Raw genomic sequence first — 22,482 nt, forward strand, 5'->3', positions numbered from 1 at the left:
TATCTCTCTGTCTTTAACTTGTTTAAGGAATGGTGTACTAATTCTTAAACCTCAGTTTCTACCCATTGGGTAGAGCATCTGAAAACCAAGAAGAGGGGGGAATTCTCCCTTTGGATTGCTGTTTCCGATAAGACTGAAATTAGAGCTTAAGAAATAGAAAACGAAAGTTCTGGGTTGGGGACCAGAAATATAAAGGCTGAGTGTGCCCATATAAAAGTATATTTTTCCACATCTTCCACTATTGCTTCAAAGACAGAGGAAAATGCTCCATGTGTTCCTATGAGTCACTGAGGGAGTACTCTTGGCCTCTCTGGAAGACAATGAAATTAACACTACACTTCAAGTAGTCAGGAAGTCAACTTTCTAGTTTCAGCTCAGTGAAAAACTATCCAAGTGGCTTAACTTCTTTGGTTTTCAACTGGTTTATCTATAAAATGAGGGACTTGGAAAAGAAGACTTCTAAAATTTCCTTCTTTTAGCTCTAAGTTTAGCTATAAAATTCTATAAATCCTGACGACATATAATGTTGCAGAACATACTACACTCTTTCTTTCTTTTAAGCAATTTTTATCTAGTCTCTGAAGCCCTGAAGAAAAAAAAAAAAAGACACATTATGTCTGTTCTAAAGATCTAGCACCTGACAAACAGCAACTTCCAAAATACTGGCATTCAGTGTCATATAATGAATCACCTACAGAGAATTCATATTGCTTGGTTTTAAAAAAATCTGTCATTATCAGCATCAGTATGCAGCCTTCAGGAAGAAGAGGTTTGTAGAGACTCAGTTTCTGGTGAAAGTGTATTAGCTTGCCTTTATATAATACACTTTTACTGAACTGAATGCAGTTCACTGCTACCATATAACAGATTCAGTACTGTGTATTTAGTGCTGATTTACTGAACACATGCAGTACTTAGATACCCTGCTCTTTGGATCTCGGTATAGTGCTAAGAAACAATATTTCTTAATGACAGTTAATAACACTCTTTTAAAACACCTATCTAATTGTAGGAGCATGCAAGACAAATGGTACTTAATTTTAAACATTAAAGCGATTTTCAAAATAATAAATCAGAAAACAGAAGAATGAATTGAGTTGTACTAAAAGTATTTTTGTCTGTCAACATCTAAGGGGTGAACTGGCAATCATACTAGGCTTTTGAGAATTGGTAAGGCTATGTCTCATGGTCAATTTTAACATTTATTTTGTAAAAGCCTATGTAAATAAGACATATAATACTATTGCTTTTAATAGGTCTGTTGCCAATAAGTTATGTTTTTCTACCCTTCTCTTTTTTTTTAATGTTTATTTATTTCTGAAACAGAGAGAGACAGAGTATGAGTGGGGGAGGGTCAGAGAGAGAGGGACACACAGAATCTGAAGCAGGCTCCAGGCTCCAAGATGTCAGCAGAGACCCCCACGCAGGGCTTGAACTCACAAACCGTGAGATCATGACCTGAGCCGAAGTCGGATGCTCAACCGACTGAGCCACCCAGGCGCCCCTCTACCTCTCTTTCTTGAGAAAAAACTTGTGCATTCTCAGGTTGCGCAGAAAGCACTGCCAGAGCAATCTAATAACTATCATTTTCTTGCTCCTCTAAGTAAAACACGGAGCAGCTTTAGCACTAATATGAAGTGATTTTTATTCAGGGGTAACATTTTCAAACTATCTGCAGAGGACATGTAAACATTTGTCTAGGTTTCTTCGCAAAGCAGAGATGGGCAAAACACCCCTGGCCTTACCTGACTCACTGATTCCCTGAAGTCTTACCTGAGATCATTGAATTCACTCAATGAACACCTGTTTGATGCAAGACACTGTGCTAGACAGACTGGACTGGGGGAACAGGAGGACAGGACATGTCTAGTAGGGGAGAGCCTATATATACACAGGTTATTCTCTCTCATGTACCTCTCTTCACTAGCTCCTTCCTTTCCACCTAAGCGGATGTTGAAGATTCTAACCCTGGTTATAATCTCTTCAGTCCATCTTTCCTCCACCACTGAAACTACCGAAAGAGTAGTCTTTCTTCCTTGCCTGCATTTGTCACTACTTACCTCCTAACCTACTGCAATCTTGCTTACGCCTCATTTAAATTTCCAAAACTTTGCTCTTAAAAGTCCCCATTGCTTTTTCTCACAGCCAGATCTAGGGGCCTCTTCGGAGTTCTTGTTTCTGCTTGAGCACTCCAGCATTCACTCTCCCAGCTTTTGCTACTGTTGACCTTCTTCACCCTGTGACTTTAAAATGTTCTCATTGTGGTTTCTGCTTTTCTGGTTCTCCTATCTTTCTGCCTATGTTCCAGACCTTTATGATGGCCCCTCTTCCTTCCCTTATATTCTGTTGTTCCTAATTCATTCTTCTAGCTCACAAAATGTGCTCATAACTCCTGCCCTCTCTTTTCCTGAGATCTGGACTGTTAGTTTTCTCTTGTTTCTATATTCCTTTATATATGGATGCTGGATATCCTGTAAGACCCTCAAATGCAACTTTAAAAATGAATTTTTGTTCTTCCCCTCCAGTTTCCTTTCCCTGTTTCCCTTTCTTAGTTAATTCATTCTATCACCCGACTACATACCCTGAACAATTTTTGATGACCCCTCTTTCCCTCAGACACTTGCATTCACTGGTCACTGCTCCGATATTTTTCACAATTTAATTTCTTCTCACTAACACTTCCCACTGTCTTGGTTCAGAATATTGCATTTGTCTTATGAATTTCCCTGTTTCTCTAACTTATCCTTTTTACAGCTGTCAGTAGTTTAGATTTGGGCAGTATAGATCTGATCACTCCCTTGCTTTACAAAGCAGAGTGTGGGTGTCACAAGAAAGGTTTAAAACACAGAGGGAAGAGGGGGAATTAGAAAGTCTTACAGAAGAGAAGGCATTTGAATGGGGCCTTGAATGCCTGGTAGGATTGTGACAGGGAGCCAAAGGACATAATAAACAGAGGGAAAAGGAGGTGGAGGTTAGCTTGTACGTAGCCACGAATGCCATGTGGGTCTCAGCACAAGCTACCATGTGCATCAGGACCTCGTCCATTGTTATATTTTCTGAAAATTAACATTTGGATAATTTTTCCTTTATATTACAAAGAAGACTTTAAAAAAAAACCCCAAGTATTAAAATTTAAACTTATTTGCCATTCAGGCTTTTCTTTTTTACAAGGAAGGAGAGAACTGACTTGTAAAATGCTGAGTGCCACAAATATCTGTGAAACCCTTTTTCTGGATTTTTACGAAGCTGCTGAGAAATTATTTTTAAAGTTGTCAGCATTTTTTTTTAAATAACAGAAAAAAAAACCCATACATTATATAATAGGATGTCCTAATCAGTAAAGCTAAAGCTTCACTAATTTTTACATTTATGAAAAGCATAATTTTCATTCAAATCTCACTGGCATAGGGAAAACCTAACTGAATGACTCATAAGTAAGTCAATTCTTCTCTACTTCACATTATTTTTTAAAAAGTAACAGGCTATACTTATAATTTTATTATTTACTTCATACATGAAAAGCAGCTCCAAATACGAAATATTCACTATTCAAAATTTATTTTTATCTTATCTTATCTTAATTTTATTTAGAGAGGACAAGCAGGGGAGAGGGGAAGAAGGGGTGGGGAGAGAGAGAGGGAAAGACAGAGAGGAAGGCAGATATCCTAAGCAGGTTCCATGCTTAACGAGGAGCCCGACACAGGGTGTGATCTCACAAATGTGAGATCATGACTTGAGTCGAAATCCAGAGTCAGACACTTAACCGACTAAGCCACCCAGGAACTCCAGTAGTCAAAATTCTTAATGAATAAATTATCTTATCAAAAATAAAGAAGTCAAGGGGCGCCTGGATGGCTCAGTCGGTTGGGTGTCTGACTTCAGCTCATGTCATGATCTCATGGTTTGTGGGTTTGAGCCCTGCGTCGGAATCTGTGCTAACAGCTTGGAGCCCAGAGCCTGCTTCGGATTCTGTGTCTCTCTCTGTCCCTCCTCGGCTCACATGCTCTCTCTCAAAATAAATAAATTAAAAAAAAATAAAGGAGTCACATTTTAAAAATATGATTCATGTCAGGGATCTTGCCAACAGAATTTTAAAACAAAAATTATACTAAGAAAAACTATAAAAGTTTAAGTGTCCACTTGACTGAAGAAATATTAATCTATGTGAGCATTTTTATCAAGAATCTGTAGACACCAGCTTCACTAATTCAAAATGTAAAACAAGAAGCAGGTTATGCTATGATCACTTGGTAAGTCACATGCACCTCTGGGTAGCCTAGGAAGCTGGGTCTTTATTTCTGCTTTACTTTCATTTGGAGCTTTCCTCTAAAGGTGTCTGGACAGGGTATTGAACTGATTGTGCCAAGCATGACTCACAAAGACTGGGGAGCCATCAGTGGAACTGGCCCATGGTCTAGAAATGATGGTATGTTAAATGACCAAAACAATTGCAACACGTGTTTATCCTGATCACTGCAGAAAAATAAAAACTTTGCTCCCAAAGCACTTCAGTCCAACGCTTGGATATTTTTCCTACCCAGTGCTGAAAACAGATTATCTGAGAAACAACTAGGTTCCCAAGTGTAAGAATTCTGAAATCCTCCTGTCCTTCTACGATGTTTAGGCTACATGTCACAATTAAAATGGAAGTTCCATCTGAAGATGGAACCATACACTTTTAACCAAATATACCATCTATGTTCTTTAGCCTGGACTGCTCTAGATTTGTACTCTGGGGCTAGGCTACATTGTTATGTGATCATCAGATGTAATGCCTTAAATTGCTGAGCAATTGATCAGAACATCTAGATGACCTGATTCAAGCATAGGAATTATATATTTTTTTTCAACGTTTTTTATTTATTTTTGGGACAGAGAGAGACAGACAGAGCATGAACGGGGGAGGGGCAGAGAGAAGGAGACACAGAATCGGAAACAGGCTCCAGGCTCCGAGCCATCAGCCCAGAGCCCGACGCGGGGCTCGAACTCATGGACCGCGAGATCGTGACCTGGCTGAAGTCGGACGCTTAACCGACTGCGCCACCCAGGCGCCCCATGAATTATATTTTTATGGCAACAAAACATATAGGTGTCAGATACCTACATATCTGAGAAGATGGTGACACTGTCTATAATATATGGACTAGCTTAATGAAAAGTGAAAACTTTGGTGAGGTAGGTTGTCTGACTTACGCAGAATCATAGAACTTTCAAAGTTGAAAGGATTAGCAACCCTTGTTTCAGTGATTTTCCAACAATGTTGCCCAGGGCCCTGAGGGTTCACTGAAGGTTACTTATAGAAGCCTCCTTTAAAGCTGGGAGTGGTGGCTAATGGACAACCTAAATGCACCGAATGGATTAAACAGACACCAAAGAGCAGAAACACAAGTAATAGAGAATGGAGTACATTTACTTCGGGGGATGTTCATCTCTTCTTGTGTGTACTGAAAGCAGCAAGGTGCCGATCTGGTACAACACTATAAGCCTCCTGATAAATTGGGTGGGTTATTATAGTGAGGTCCATTCACAGAAAACATTAATATAATAACAAAATAATTTTAGATAGTTACTACAACCTCCTAGAAAACTTTGTATTTGGAAATGTTTCCTTTCTCAGGATAACAGGCAAAACTATTCAAAACCTCGCTGTTGGCTTTCCCTTCTTGTGCTTTGATCAAATGTTTTCCATACAGCAAACACATTCCTATGAACACTTCTTAGAAGGGATTTTCTCAGTCACTGCTGCAATCTTGTAAACGTTGAACTGCGTAAGTCTAATTCTTTTTTTTTTTTTTTTTTTTTTTTTTTTTTTGTCTTTGCAAGAAGAATTAACTGAACACTCCCTATCAAGATTGCTCTTCTCTTGGGGTGACTCAGTTGGTTGAGCATCTGACTTCAGCTCAGGTCATGATCTCACAATTCATGATTTCGAGCCCCATGTCAGATTCTGTGCTGACAGCTCAGAGCCTGGACCCTGCTTTGGATTCTCCCCGCCCCCCCCCCCCCCCCGCCCCTCCTACACTCATGCTCTGTCTCTCTCAAAAATAAACATTAAAAAGAAAAGATTGTTCTTCTCTCTAAACAGAATATTCTAATCACCATATAAAGTCAAATGATGACTTTATTATTAGGTTTATGATGGTTTTCTTTGAATTTTCTGGGAAGAGAAAATTATACCATCAATACTATATAGGTTGGGCTTTAAATGTTGTTTGCTTATTAACAATAAGCAAAAGGAGGCATATTTTATGTGAATGTGTGCAAGCAACAGGAAATACATGTTACATCAATATGTGAAGTGACAAATTTAAAGGACAAAAAATAAATAGCATGAAAAGCAGAACTGGCATGCTTTTCTAGGCAGTCTTAGTAATAATGATTTCAAAGTCAAAGATTTCACCATAAAGATAAAATAAATGTATTGCAACTTGACTGCATCATCTAAAATATAACCCTTGACTTGAAATGAAAGAAAATTGATGGAATTAAACCAGTAAATTATTTTTGCAATCAATGACTGCAGTTGTATACTGCTACACAGCAGACGTAATCAACTGTGAGGAAATTTGGACCAAATTTCCACTCTGTCCAGTATAGCTGACAGATTTCTTCATAATACATTCTTGCCTTCAGAGGAAATGGCCCATATTAATTATAAAAATATAATTTCGTAAACTATTTTTAAAGAGTAGGATATCAACCAATTAGCGATTCTCAAATACTTTTAAGATTTCCGCTGTGAAAACCAAACATCTGCGTGATGGAATAAAACTAATTTTCACAGATGCTTTGGAGCCTTAACATATGAAGATTGACTTCAAATGTTATCTTCTTACCAGATCAGTTTTGAGACCGGTGAAGGCAAAAGAAAGAAAAAAAATAGAATATCCAGTGAAACAAGACTTCAGATTTTATTTGAACACTTTGGCATTTTAGATTTCTTGAGCCCATAATGAATTTTGAAAGAACAAATACTTGACAAATATAATACTATAAAGTTACTATCAAATTTGTTTTGTGATTTTGTTAACACCAATCAGAGCTAAATGGAAATCAAGAACTACTTCTTAAAATAGGCCTATCTTCCGTGATTCTACTGAGTTAGTTCTACAACTCATGAAAACAAAGGTCTTCTACATTCTTTCTCTTAAGCCAACACTCAAAATCATAAGCTTGATTTTAGATACAGGTTTATAAAATAGAAATTTTTATTTTCTTATGATTCTATGGACACTGAAGTTTTGTGGGAGCTTAAAATCTTTGCTTTATCCACAAGCCTGTATGCTCTTTGAAGTCAAGGGTACTGCTATATCTATACTCATCTTTGCACAGCAAAGAGGAAAAAAAGGATATACTCTAGATTCTGATATTCCACTTAAAGTTCCACAGCCAGAAACCTGCAGTTTTCTCAAAGCAGAAAGAAACTACTGATATACACAAGAATAATGCCATTTTTAATGCTATTAAAGCAACATAAAAAATGAATCACAATCATTACATTCATTTGGAAATACTACAGTTATTTCTTATCACTTCTCATATTTTCAAGTCTTCTCTCCCATCATGGCAGATGCCAAACCACTGAAAGAAAGATTGCACACTAAGAGCCTAATAAACCTCACCCGAAATGAGAAATGCTTTATCAGCATATAATATTCTGAAATCTGGAATTTTGTGGAAAACTGTCCACATTTTCAGCAATGGCCCTACAGGCTACTTATCTGGCAGCCATAATGAGAACAGTTAAATATGTGTACTAAGTGTTCACTTACCATTATGAGACATCCCCACAGCAAGGCATTTCTGAAACCGACAGTACTGACATTTATTTCTACTTTTTTTGTGGATACGACAGTTAAGGTCACACCTATCGTAAATGAGCTTCAATCTGATTGTCCTCCGGAAGAACCCCTGCAAAGGGATATGGAAAAAAGAAAGCAAATTTTAAGTCTTTATGATACATGGAAGCAGCAACATTTGGCTAAAGGCACTGGCCTAGGTATCAGCAAAGGAAGGTTCTGTCACTGGTGACTTCAGACAAGTCATGTAACTGCTACAAGATCTCCAGTGTCCTTCTTTAGCTCTGAGACGTGACCATATCCAACTGATGTCATTCAATGTATCTTGGCTCTACGTTTGAGTTTCAGCACACTCTAAGAAGTGCTCTGGATTTAATGTAATGCAAATAAAACACCATGTAATCAGTTCAGTTTCTCTGCAAATCCTTCCAACAGCATGCCCCAGCCTTTATTATTGTGCTAAGCCATTTGGCGAAGTTATAATCATTTCATTCTAAAACATGATCAGGGCCAATAAAAATCCACATGTGGACAATTTTTTAGAATTCTCTATGTTGCATAATTTCCTACAGAATTGGTTTCATTTACTTATGCGATTGAAAGAGTGCTCCATAACTGTTGTAGCCTACACACAAAAAAAGATTATAGGAAAGAACAAGAGAAGTAATAAACAAATCCTTAGACAATGGACTGCCATCTCAAAACAGCAAATAGGTCAATTCGAGGCTAACTGAATTCTGCTGTATTTATATATTTTTGAAAGACCTAAAAGAAATTCTAATTGGAAATGTTTGCTAATAACTCCATTTTTTGTTGTTGTTGTCAGAGTGTTCTTACTAGTTTCTATTGTTCTCATCTCCATGAAACTCAATTCTTAACTCTTTCAAATTTATCTGGCCCCATTTCGTGCAAAAACCCCTGAACTAGTATGGATTCTGCTGCTGACACACATTTTCACTTTCTCTGCATTTGCATCTTGAACTCCAGACAAGTTTCTACTGCTTACTAGGCATGTCACTTGGAAATCTAACAGCTACCTGAAACCCAGCATGTCCAACCCTGAAACTCGGGTCTTACCCTGCAAACTCACTTCTGGAGGCTTTCACCATTTCGGTTGGTACAAACACTCTCCCAGTCTCTGATGCCAAACTCCTTGAAATCACTCCTGACTTTTTTCTCTCACATGGAAAGACCTTCCTCTAAATATACACTTGCTTACTCGTCTCACTGCCTTCAAGCTTGCTAACATGTCAACTTCTCAATGAGGCTTATATGCCCTATTTAATACTGTGGCCAGTCTCTGCCCCCACCTCTCTTTTGGAACCTCTGGTTTTCTTCACAGGGCTCTAGTTTCTGTTTTGTTTTGTTATTTTCTAGTAACAGTTAGGACTTTCTAACATACCATATAATTTACTTATTATATTTTAAGTGTTTATTTTCTGCCCATCCCCCACTGCCTAATTAAAATTGTGAGCTTCATGGGGAGTCACTGGATATGACCTAAATACAACAACAGTCTTCTAATAAAATCTGTTGAATGAATATGTGCGTCACTTAACTTCCTTTCTGGGCCATCTCTGATATTATTTTGATCCTAAACCATGAATGAGATATCACAAGGCCATTGGTATACTCTTTTCCTTTTCTGTTATCTTATTAAGTGTAATATTAATTACTAACATGTAGAAAATATATGTAATTATAAAACATAATAAGATAATTATTAGACATGAGCCCATAGCCCAAGATTTAAAATCACGACTGGAATAGTTATGTATTTTTCCCCTATCCAACTCCTGCACTCTGTTTCCCCTGGGCAAAGTAATCATTATTCTCAATTTTGTATTTATTATTTTCTTGACTTTTAAGAAAATACAGTTTTACCACACTGTATGTAAAATTGAAAAATACACTGCTTACTTATGCTTGTTTGGGGGCTTTATTAAATGGTATACTTCATACAGTATTTTGGGAGTTTCATTTTTTAAAATTTAGTATTAGATTTCTAAAATGTATCTACTTTCTTGTGAAAAGCTATGATTTATTCATTTTCACAATTTCATAATATTCCATTCTATGACTATTTCACAATTTATTAACATCTTTTCATGTGTTTTTAAAAATATTTTATCATTTTTTCTTTAAGAAGGCTCCTATCTTCTCACATTGATGGATGTTTAAATTGTTGCCAATATTTTGCTATTATAAACAGTGCTTCTATAAATATTCTTGTAAATGTTTTATGATGCACATGTACAAGAGTTACCTAGGGGTGAAGTTTTTGGATTGTACAGAGGTGAATGATAAATTTTACAAGATCATACCAAATTGTTTTTCAGAGTGAAAATATCAACTTCCATTCCCTCTACCAATTGGTATTGTCAGACTTTTAAAAAATTTTTTTAATGTTTATTTATTTTTGAAGGACAGAGCATGAGCTGTTGAGGGACAAAGAGAGAGAGAAACCAAAGCAGGCTCCAGGCTCTGAGCCATCAGCACAGAGCCCAAGGTGGGGTTGGAACCCACAAGGCATGAGATCATGACCTGAGCTGAAGTTGGACACCCAACTGACATGACAGAGCCACCCAGACGCTCCTGTCAGACCTCTTAATATTTCACAATGTATAACAGAATCTAAGTGTGATCTTAATTTGTATTTTCCTGATTCTTTATTTCCTAGTTTTTAATTGGATTGTCTCTTCCTTAATACTGAATTTTAGAAATTTTTTATATATTCTAAGACACTAATCTGTTGTCTGTTAGAGATGTTGCAAATATATTCTCCTTTCTATGCTGTACCATCTTTGAAATTTACTATTTCAGTCTCTTGTTGTTGTTTTTACTACTTATTTTGAGAGAGAGAGCACGCACATGAGTGCACATGAGCAGGGAAGGGGCAGAAAAAGAGGGACAGAAGGAATCCCAAGCAGGCTCCATGCTGTCAGCATGGAGCCCGACATGGGGTTTGAACTCACAGACCATGAGATCAAGATCTGAGACGAAATCAAGAGTCAGAGGCTTAAACCCCCTCAGTATCATGTTTGTTTGTTTGTTTGTTTGTTTTTAACCTGTAAACGTTTTCATTTCACTCTCATTGTTAAAAGATTATAGAATACTCAGTTATCTTCACTTGGAGTTCCATGATTGCTGCTGTGGAGGGGTCTACTGTTAACTTACTCTAAAGTGTTTTTTTTCTTTTCTCATTGGTTGCTTTTATATATTCTCTTAGTTTTTAGTATTCTGCAGTTTTACTGCAGTGTGTCTCAGCATGCGTTTCTTTTCATTTATTTTCTTGGACATGTTTTCTGCATCATGATTTCACTTGTTTATCAGTTCTGACATTAATTAGCTAAGTGTTAGACCTTCTTATTCTAGCCTTCCATATTTCTCAACTTCTCCTTTCTAGTTTCCATCTTTTTGTCATACTAATATTGATTATAAAAGTAAACATCAGAGCAATCAAATAAAACAACAAAAATATATAATTACAATGAAAAAAAGGGCAACATTTCTTACCAAAGTTCATCAGTGATAAGAGTTCTGTACATTACTCTTCTATTGATTAGTAAAGAAGGCATATTTTTAATATTCCAAGATTCTATGAATCTTTCAAGAACTAAGAGGCTTCAATTTTTAGCAGGTTCTGGATAGCACATATTCTTTAAGGCACTGTGGTTCTCATTCTCAGTAATTTCTTTACATTTATCTTCCAGTTCACTAATCCTTTCTTCTATTATGTACAATATGCTAATTAACCCCTCTGCTGAATTCTTATTTCGATAATTATATTTTTCACTTTAGAAGTTTCACTTCACTAAACATACTGATTTATTTTCAAATCTGCCTAGTTGTTCCTGTCAAGTCTACTCTTGCTTGTTCATTGGGTGATTCTGCCCTTTTTCTTGAAACAATTCATACACAGCTTTTTTCTCTATCAGGCATCCCAATTATCATTATCTGCTTTCCTTGTATAGGGGCAGAGGGGTCTAAATCTGTTTTTGTTTATTTTTGATAAATGTTATTCAAGGTGATTAACTTCTTAATATGCTTACTGATATTTTGAACTTGTATATTGACCTCAAACTGTGGGAATCCTACAGGGTCTAAATTGAGAAGTCTTTCCTCCAAAAAGAATTTGCAGACGCTTCTGTTAGAAGCCAGGGGCTCCAGTGACTTGTGACTATTTCAGATTCTCTTGAGAAAGCTGGCTCAATTCAAAAGCCCCAGACTCAGCTCCCTCTCACTGATGGCTCTGGATACTGCTATAGGCATCTGTCTTTCGTGCAATGCTGCACCTCCTATGGGCACCTATCACAAGAGAAACCCTGCCCCAGTAAGTGTGCCTGTAGGTCACAGCTCAAGACCTAGGGTTTTTTTTGTTTGTTTGTTTTGCCCTTGTTGGTTAGGAGTTTTCCCTACCTCTTGTGAGATCAGCAATATCTCAAAGAATAGGTACATATATAGACCTATATATAGATCTGTTAGAACTTGAAGCCTCCTTAATTCTCAAATTAAGGTTCTAAGGACCTCTGAATATTAAAAAAGGTATTTTTTTCACATTAAATTTTTTTTAATGTTTATTTATTTTTGAGAGAGAGAGAGAGAGAGACAGAGTGCAAGCAGGAGAGGGGCAGAAAGAGGAGACACAGAATCTGAAGCAAGATCCAGGCTCTGGGCTGTCAACACAGAGCCCAAGACGCAGCTTGAACCCACAAACTATGAAATCATGACCTGAGCCGAAGTCAGACGCTTATCCAACTGAGCCATCCAGGCGCCCCATTTTTTTCACATTTTAACAGAAGGCTAATGTACAGAACCATTCTCATGAATAAATGTTGGTGGGAAATTTTGTTTGGATTTTTGCCATTGTGATCATATATGTTTTATGCTATTCCTTGAGTGCTTTTTAAAATTTTCACTTTTAAAAACTGATCCTCGTGGTTGAACATACTGCTTAGCTAGCTTAAATGGGCAGGTTCCAGAGTATTCAGTTATCTGGCATGGCTGGAAAGGAAGGTGTTTTTGATGAGAGAATTATGTTACTTACAATGCAAAGTTTTGTTTTGACTCATACGATATCTTTCAATGTGTATCATATTATTTTTGTGATGATTTGGGGTCTTTCAATGTTAAAGGAAAATAATCCTGAATATTATTTGTGTACTGTACATGTACAAAAAACCGTAAACTAAAAATATACACAAATTCAGCACACAGCTTAGGAGTTGCTTTGGTGTATATATTATTCAATAGCCAAAGGTTCTTTTTTATCTAAGTCTGCAATATTAATAACCAAGAATCTGTCACTATTCCACTTTAATCCAAGCCCAATTCTGTTTATTCCTGTTTGAATTTTGGCAGGGATCGCTAATATAAACCTGTTCCATTGACAATGTAAAACTGTTTCAGATGACCCACTAACATGTATCATAAGCAATACTAGAACTATTCTTTTTTTTTTTTTTTTTTAATGTTTATTTATTTTTGAGACAGAGACAGAGCATGAGCAGGGGAGGAGCAGAGAGAGAGGGAGACACACAATTTGAAGCAGGCTCCAAGCTCCGAGCTGTCAGCACAGAGCCTGATGCGGGGCCCAAACCCACAAACTGCCAGATCATGACCTGAGCTGAAGTCGGAGGCCTAACCGACTGAGCCACCCAGGCACCCCAGACTACTCTTTTCAATTCATAAACTAGTCTGCAGGTTTATGGTTAACTGTATTCTAATCATGGGCACATGCTACATTCTGCTGAAATGGCAAATGTTAAACTGCCAAAGTACCCTTTACAAAATACAGGTGAGTCAAACACATTTGTTTGTTCACTTTCCTGGCTTTTTGTTGAGTATTGTTGATAAGCTAAGAAGATATCTTTGATTACTGATAGCCACTGATCTAAATTAGCTGCATTCAGACTGCGGCAGCAATTTTGTTTAATTCCACAGCAGCAAAGAATGAGTATTTCTTCAGCCTCAATGCCTTATAACAGTGGTTCTCAAACTTTCTGGTCTTAGGACCCCTTTACTCTCTTAAAAATTATTGAGGACCCCATGAGCTTTTGTTTATGTGGGTTATATCTACTGATACTTGTCAGACTAGCAATTAAAACTGAAAAATTGTTATGTACAAGAACATAACAGGCAAACATTCCATTAGCCACCAAAGCTATATTACTATTCCATGTCATGTAGTTTCTGGAACACTCCACTTACACTCCTGAGAGAGTGAGAGTGAAAACGGTAAATGACAACTGAGAATTATTATAAAAGTAGTTTCAACCTCACAGGTGCCTTGAAAAGGTCTTAGGGAATCCACAGGCTTCCAGAACACACTTTGAGAACTACTGACTTATATGTGGAGAAGCTAAATTATATTATTCCACTAACATTTCTTTTTATTCTTATCTTTAAAATGAGTAATTGGGGCGCCTGGGTGGCTCAGTCGGTTAAGCGTCCGACTTCGGCTCAGGTCATGATCTCGCGGTCCGTGAGTTCGAGCCCCGCATAGGGCTCTGTGCTGACAGCTCAGAGCCTGGAGCCTGTTTCAGATTCTGTGTCTCCCTCTTTCTCTGACCCTCCCCTGTTCATGCTCTCTCTCTCTCTGTCTCAAAAATAAATAAACGTTAAAAATATTAAAAAAATAAAATAAAATAAAATGAGTAGATATTTATTTTGCCTTCCAAGGTTAGCATAATGTTCTTTGCATTTTAGTCTCAGAAGTCTGTAATCCAGGGTCTTTGGATTTTATTAAGTGTTCATTCTCCATCTCTGCCTTAGGACCCTTTCTGTTCCTAATTTGATGGCATCTGAACTTTGTCCTTCTCCTTCTTGCTATTTTTCTTCTTTGCTTGCTTTTACTTTGTAAGTTTTGTGCCCTCAGGACTTAGTTTTTATTACCGTAACCAACTACTGTCTTTCAATTTTTAGCTGTTATCAGTAATGGCCACTGCCCACAAATACTGACATGATGGAACTATTTGCTTAAACGTTCTCATTTTCTAAGCCTATAAAAAGCAGTAATATATGGAGGAAACTTAACCAATCACACTGTTTTTATTTACCAATGTTAATTACCAAGATGACCAAACAGAATGGTTTCTTCAGGTGTTTCTCAGAATTTGGCAACAATTTACTCCAAAATTATATAAATCTAACACAATAAAATGACATGTTTTCACTAGTCACTGCAATCTTAAATAACTGACCATACCTAATGATTTCATTCATCACAGTTATTTTAGTTTGGTTTCAATCACACAATGAATACTTATTAGTGTTTTAAATGAAAGTATCTCTCTGCCAATAGTATTTCAAAAAGTCATTTTGGAATTTTAGACCTTAGAAATGAATAAGACCTTGGATAAGTAATTCAACCGAGTCATTTTACACATGAGGTGACTGAGGGTTTATATGATTGGCTAGTAACTCTGGACAGGTGGCTGGGTGACTACAATCTTGTCTCTTTTCATTTTATTAGGTTGCCTTTAGAAAAATAAACTGAATTAAAGAGATTTTAGAGATCATCTAATTCAACCCCATCATTTTATAGATGCAAAAACTTAGGCAGAATGTGGTTAAAAAAAAGCATCTTATACAATATCTGGTGCATAGTAGATATTCAATAAATATTAAGTTCTGTTTTGGCTTAGGAACCCAGATGTTCTAACACCAGTTAGGAACCCAGATGTTCTAACACCTACCTAACTGCTGTTGTACACTTTTATTCTGAATAAAAAGCCCAACTGAGGTTTGAATAGGATCTTATATAAGCAGTGTTTATTTTATAAGGTAAATATTTATGAACAATTTATTCTGAACCTTAGGGTATATAACAAATAGTATTTTTTACTATTTTATTCACTGAGTACATTAAAATTATTTTAAAAGATTACTTACTAAAATATGAGTTGGTTAAGAATTTCTTAATAATTGGGCAGAATATTAATAAATATTTGAACTTTCCAAAATACACTTTTCACAAAGAAGGGACTTGAGGAAAAACAGTATGTCTCTTCCAAAACAGTTCTATCTTTTTGCCTGTCCATCATACATGTCTCAGACCAATGTGAAATAAGAAAACACAGAGCACTGGTTAAGGAATCGTAAGATATATATTCTATTAGCCCTAGTTCTGCCACTTCCTAATGGATGACCATGGGTGGGTTTCTACATCTGTAAGGTGGCCATAAATAAGCTCAACCTCATGGGACTGTTCTAGGTATCAAATAAATGTATCTATCTATCTGTCTATCTATCTAATCTATCAAGCCTTACATATACAAAATATCACTTGGAATAGTGGGGAAAAAAACAAAACTAGAGGATTCAGAAAATCTGGGTTCTGGGTCACCTCATTGCTATCTTGCCATGACATACTGAACAACTCATTTATTATTTTTTTTAATCTGCAAGATGCAAGGGTTGAATTAGATCAGTGGCTCAAGGACCAGTTTGGAGAGAAGGAAGTGAGGCAAAGCAGCTCTGCTTTCACTGATTTTCTTAGGTTTTCAAATATATCATTTGAAGAATGGGTTTTACCAAAACAAAAGTTTGACAATTTTATCTCATTTCCTTGCTGTGTGTTCACAACAAGAAATGAAATAAGAAGTAAACTGTCAGAAAATTTTTTGGAAAAAAAAAAAAAAATTTTTTTTTTTTTTTTTACCTTGCATCCTTCACACGCATGAACTCCATAGTGAAACCCAGAAGCTTTATCTCCACAGACACGGCATTCAATTGCCATGAGGGAGTTGGAAGGCTCTTCATGAGGCTTACTGTACAGCTGAGTCTTTTCAGAATAATAAGGTGGGGATGCAGGCTCCACTTTGATTGCACCTGTGTACAGAAAAATGTGAGCAGATAATTATCACATGACAAACTGCTAAAAAGGCACTGTGGCAAGTCTCCCTTATTGCCATGTTTATTATTTAAGCGTAGAAACATTATGGAACATGAAAACAAAACATAGGAAAAAGTAGGCTTTGTAACCACAGGCAAGTCACAACACCTCTGAGCTTCACCTGTAAAAATAAAATGGGGAAGGGTATTAGGTCTGTGGTTCTATGACCCTTCAATACCTGGTAGTACTAAAGCTCTGACAGACACCACATAGTATCTGAGACCATTAAGGTTACTTTGTTACATAATGTGCTGTATTTGGCATTCATTACAATATTAAATTATATATTTTATTTATTTAAAAAAATTTAATGTTTATTCATGAGAGAGAAGGAGACAGAGTGTGAGCAGGGGAGGGTCAGAGAGAGGGGGAGACACAGACTCTGAAGCAGGCTCCAGGCTCTGTGCTGTCAGCACAGAGCTCCATGTGGGGCTTGAACCCATGAACTGTGAGATCATGACCTGAGCCCAAGTCAGACGCTTAATCCCCTGAGCTGCCCAGGTGCTCCTATATTTTTATTTAAATATTGCATTTAGGAAGTATTTTTAAACCACTCTTGTCAAAGAAACACAGAAGCAACCAATGCTGTGGAAAAGGTACTGGAATGCCCAGCTTGAAGGTACGTGAAAAATAAGAGACCAGGTTTTCCAACAATATTGTGTTAGAAAAGGTGGTTTGGAAAATAATTTTTGATAGAGAGTGAGAGAACCCATGGCAAGTAAGTACTACCTTTCTGCTGGGTAGGATCAGGCCTATTAAATTTCCATATTAGGCTCTAACTGAAAACCATGCAAATATAATGAAGTATATTATTTATCTTTTTGAAAAAAACTAGAAATACAGGAAGTTCTTATTGTCAAGTAATGGTTGCCAATTACACGGAGGTGGCTTTGGAAAACAAGCATTTCAGCACATGAAGATAAAATCAAGGAAATAGCATCACAGAAATTCATTTTATCTTGAAAAGTGCAGTTTTGGTTTGTCTTGAGTCTGATGTTTTGACATGAATTTAGTTAATGGCAGGAAGATTTATCAATAGACTACAATGGCGAAATTTAAATTTGTGCAGAGAAACAGGTTTCAGTATAAGTTACTCAAACTGCAGAATTAGGAAAAATGGACAACTTTGCAATTTAGTGATCATAAGTTATATAAAGTAGCAAACTGTTACTTATTAACTTAAGCAGCCAAAAGAATTCAAAGTTTGGGTGATGGACTCTTAGCCTGAGATAAACCTGGCAATGTAATCATGCTGGAAAATGCTCCTACGAAGGAAAGAAACAAGAAATAAGGAAAGGAAAAGGGAAGGAAGGAGGGGAAAAAAGAATAATCTGGGGATTTACACACTACCTTTCTTTTTGGTATACTGTAAATACCTAACATTTCAGAGATAAATGGATGAATAAATGAATGGTATATATTTTCTATAGAGTTTTAGTCTCTGGAGCATTTATTCCAGTGTTGAGAGGTTAGAACAATTTTAGTCTTAGCCATCTGAAAAGTGAAAATAAACATCATACTTTGGTACTCTTGGAGCTTCAGGTCATACTTATAATCAGCAACCATTGGGTCTGCTCTTGCGAATGGAAGGTCTTCATAGTGTGGAGTGGAAATGCTGGAGAAATCCACAGTGGTGAAGGGCTTGATGTCAAAAGAATGAGAGTGGTCATCCATTACGGAGAGATCCACGGAGCTGATTCCAAAGTTGGTGGGCCAAAATGGCATCTCTGTGTCAACCATGGTAATTTCTGAAATGGAAAGAAGAACAGCTATGGAGTTAGTCCTGAAGAGCAGAGTAATCTTCTAAAAAGATATACAGGAAGGGAACTTAAAGGTTCTTTGGTTCAGTGATCTCATCTAGGTTACCATAATGAGAGAAGAACACATAACCACCTTCTGAGTGCTGTCCAGACTGTTTTACTAAAGGAAAGAAGCCATCCCTTACCAGGATATCACTCACAGTAGAGAACCCTAGAATAGCATCAATGTGGTCAGCGTGCCCATGTGAATGTCCCACAAACAGTCCTGCTCTCGTTATCTCCTAAAGAAGATCATCAAATCAAGTATGCTAATGATTTTTATTATTAATTTTTTTGTTAATGATTTTTTTAAAGGCATAAAGTTCTGGGACAGTTTTACTTTCTCGAAGTTAGAGATCCTAAATATTTTTCTCTTCAGGATAAAAATTTTGCTCCCCTATTTGTGTTTATAATGGTCTTGTGTGACAGAAAATTTGGCACATTAAATTTAGGTAAAAATTTATTCCTTAACTGCATTGTAAGAATAATTTCATTCTTAAACTTTTCTTTTTTAATTTTAGAGAAGAAAGGAGAGTGCACAGGCAGAGGAGAGGGGCTGAGGGAGAGAGAATCTCAAGCAGACTCTGTGCTCAGTGTGAAGCTCGAGACATGGCTCAATCCCATGACCCTGGGATCATGACTTGAGCTAAAATCAAGAACTGGACACTCAACCAACTGGGCCACTTAGGTGCCTCAAGAATAATTTTATTCTTTTAATTTTTTTTAATGATTATTTATTTTTGAGAGAGAGACAGAGAGACAGAGTATAAGCACGAAGGGGCAGAGAGAGAGGGAGACACGGACTCTTAAGCAGGCTCCAGGCTCTGAGCTGTCAGCACAGAGCCCGACGTGGGGCTCGAACTCACAAACTGTGAGATCATGACCTGAGCCAAAGTCGGACGCTCAACCAACTGAGCCATGCAGGCGCCCCAAGAATAATTTTATTCTTAAAGTTAATTCAAAAATGAATCTTTTAAAGAAGGGAAGATCCCTCTATGAGAACTTCCTCAAATATTTATCTTTTCTGTGCATACAGTTTTCCTTAAAGAGGAGAAAGTGTTCTTCATATTGAGAATGGAAAGGTTAGAGCTATGTGGAAACATATCTGATTATAAATGAGTGAATGTCAAAATGAGAATCTAGCCCAGCATTAATTTTAAACTACCCTCAAACCAAAACCACAACAAAACAAAAACAGAAACAAGAAAACATATAAAAGACAAAGGTAAAAACACTTATATGTATTCTAAGACCGCAAAATAACTTGTTTCATCAATTGCCTGCTGAGGATGATACATGCCACCTACATTTTTCAAAATATGATTTGCGGCCACAGTGAGTGAAATCCCTGAGGGATTTTAGTTCTTAGTATTTAATGTGGACTTGTGAGGCACCAGAGTGTGTGAACTTTAAACCTTTATGCAGTAGGAACCTCTCTGGGTATTTATTTATGTAGATATTCAGACATGTGAACCCAAATGGTACCTAATGGGTCCTTGGTTGTCCTGAAACCAGTTTGCTCTTCAAAGTGGTGCCAAAAAGGCAGTCACTGAGTATTTTAACTGGTAACTTTTTGGTCAAAAACACTAGTGAAAAGCTGTGTGAACTTGGGACCGCTGACACTGGAGACACAGAAATGAACTGTTCACAAACCCGAGAGCTCCTGAAATCACAGGCTTATGTGTCTTATTTGTAGTCATATCTCTATCACCTAGCAATGGGCCTGGCTCATACTAGGTGCTCATATTAAATACCAAATGAATTGATGAGGTGGCTGTGTGATGAGGTGGCTGTGAAATTTTAGCAGAACGAGGCAGGGAAGGGGGAGAAGCAAACTAATATTTATTGAAGTACTTCACATATACCAGACACATTCTATCTCTGATTCCATGTAACCCAAGATCTTATCCCCACTTTATAGATTAACCAGGACCAGAGAAGTAAAGTGACTTTCCCAGTGTCCAATAGATGGTAAACAGAGGATTCAAACTCAAGATGGACCCAGGATCCTATTCTGTATATAATCTCTTCATTCTCTCATTGATGAAAACAGTTTATGGAGGAAGGGCTACTCTCCTGGGGGTATTTGTCAGGGGGCCTCTTGGTTTTTTTCCCAGCAAGCAGAGAGCTAAGGAATTTACTCTCAAAGGCTGACTCTTGCATGAGGTTAAAGATTCCAGCTGCGGTCTTCATGAGGAAAACAAAGTGCCTTGAAAACACAAATAAGGAGACTGTCCTATGAATGTGCTTCAGTGGTTCCAAGAGGACTCATTAGGCACCGTGTGGGTTCACATGTCTGAATATCTACATAAATAAGTACCCAAACAACCCTGTTATCTGAGTCACAGTATAAACACTACACAAGAAGAGGAATGTGTATTGGTGATAGCTTAAAGGTCATGCTGGGCCTCAATGACATCCAGAAAAACATTTATGCTCTAAATGACAAGGGCACCCATCAAACTGTGCCCTCTGTTTCACAATTCATTTAAACCTAACTAACCCAGGTCACTCCACTTACTTTGTCCTTCTCCTCAGCAAGCTTATTTTACATTTCTCTATCTCCTTTTCTGGGTATAACTTACTTTCCTATCAAAATATACCTCTTTTGTCTCAATTTTAATATCCATGAAAGTGGGTTTATCAACTATTTCTCATGTCTGCTGCAAAGTTCATCTGCAAACAAAATAAAGGTTGACTGAGTTAAAGGCAGTGTATAAGCATCTATATGAATACTGGGAAATAAAAATAAGGATGCAAAAAAAAATCTATGTTGCAAGAAAAATTGGTTGCTATGACTTCAATAACGCCCTGTCAACCAAAGCCATGCTTCTTAATACAGGAATCATACCCCAAGGGGTCAACTTAATTTACTGAAAAATTTTGGGGAAAATTTTAATGTTAAAATAGACATTTATGTATAAACAAATAGAATGAAAAATTCATGTGATTTTAAAGATGTAATATCTAACTTAAAAAATGGTACCTGTAGTACATTTCATGGCCGAAAGAATGCCGTTTTTAAAAAAATAGCTTTGGGGCACCTGGATGGCACAGTTGGTTAAGTGATTAAGCCTCCCACTCTTGATTTTGGCTCAGGTCATGACCTCACATGAGATCAAGCCCTGAATCTGTCAGCGTAGAGCCTGCTTAGGATTCTCTTTCTCCCTCTCTCTCTCTCTGCCCCTCCCCTGCTTGCTCGCTCTCTCTCAAAATAAATAAACATTAAAAAATAAAAATAGCCTTTATTTTTATTTATTTTTTATTTTTTAGAGAAGAGAGTGTGGGCATGCGAATGGGGGTGGGGGGGTGGGGGGGGGAGGAGCAGAGGGAGAGTGAGAGAATTTTAAGCAGGCTCCTTGCTCAGCATGGAGCTAGATACAAGGCTTGATCCCATGACCCTGGGATCATGACCTGAGCTAAAATCAAGAGTTGGATGCTCAACTGACTGAGCCACCCAAGTGCCCCCAAAATAGCCTTTATTTTTAAAATCAGTTTTAGGTTTACTTAAAAGTTGAGCAGAAAATACAGAGTTCCCATATACTTTTATTCCCCTCCTCACTTTCCCTGACCCCTGAAACACACACAATTTCCCCTATTATTAACTTGCATTTCCCTTGTTATTAACACATGGCAGTAATGTGGTATGCTTGTCACAAAATTGATGAGCCAAAATTGACATATTATTATCAACTAAAGTCCATAGTTTGCATTCCAGTTCATTCTTTGTGTTGTACATTCTGCTATTTTGACAAATGCATAATACCATGTATCCATCATCACAGAAGCACACTGAATAGCTTCACTGCCCTGAACATGCCCTGTGCTCCACCTCGTCATCCCTCCCTTTTCCCACTCCCCCTGCCCCACCCCAGAATGCTACACTTTTTCTGTCCTCTTCTAGTAAGGGCATATTAGTTGAAATGCAAGAGAAGTTCTGACCTTCATACATTGTATTTAATAAGTTAAATGTCTAACATGGCATTCA

The 22,482-nt window shown here is 37.2% G+C and overlaps 1 protein-coding gene across 5 annotated transcripts in view; it reads right to left on the minus strand.

The window, feature by feature from the left end:
* Positions 1 to 22,482, minus strand: part of PPARG (peroxisome proliferator activated receptor gamma) — a 136,808-nt gene that overhangs the window by 32,738 nt on the left and 81,588 nt on the right. For all 5 annotated transcript variants that reach the window (XM_058725963.1, XM_058725966.1, XM_058725964.1 and 2 more), the window contains 3 exons: positions 18,216 to 18,443; positions 16,462 to 16,631; positions 7,773 to 7,911 (listed from right to left, as the gene is read on the minus strand). In XM_058725963.1, the coding sequence (XP_058581946.1) occupies positions 7,773 to 7,911; positions 16,462 to 16,631; positions 18,216 to 18,435 (529 nt within the window). In that variant the 5' untranslated portion in view covers positions 18,436 to 18,443. The remainder of the gene's footprint in view (positions 1 to 7,772; positions 7,912 to 16,461; positions 16,632 to 18,215; positions 18,444 to 22,482) is intronic.

The sequence above is a fragment of the Neofelis nebulosa genome, chromosome 4 (assembly GCF_028018385.1).
Source record: "Neofelis nebulosa isolate mNeoNeb1 chromosome 4, mNeoNeb1.pri, whole genome shotgun sequence".
NCBI classification, from domain to species: domain Eukaryota; kingdom Metazoa; phylum Chordata; class Mammalia; order Carnivora; family Felidae; genus Neofelis; species Neofelis nebulosa.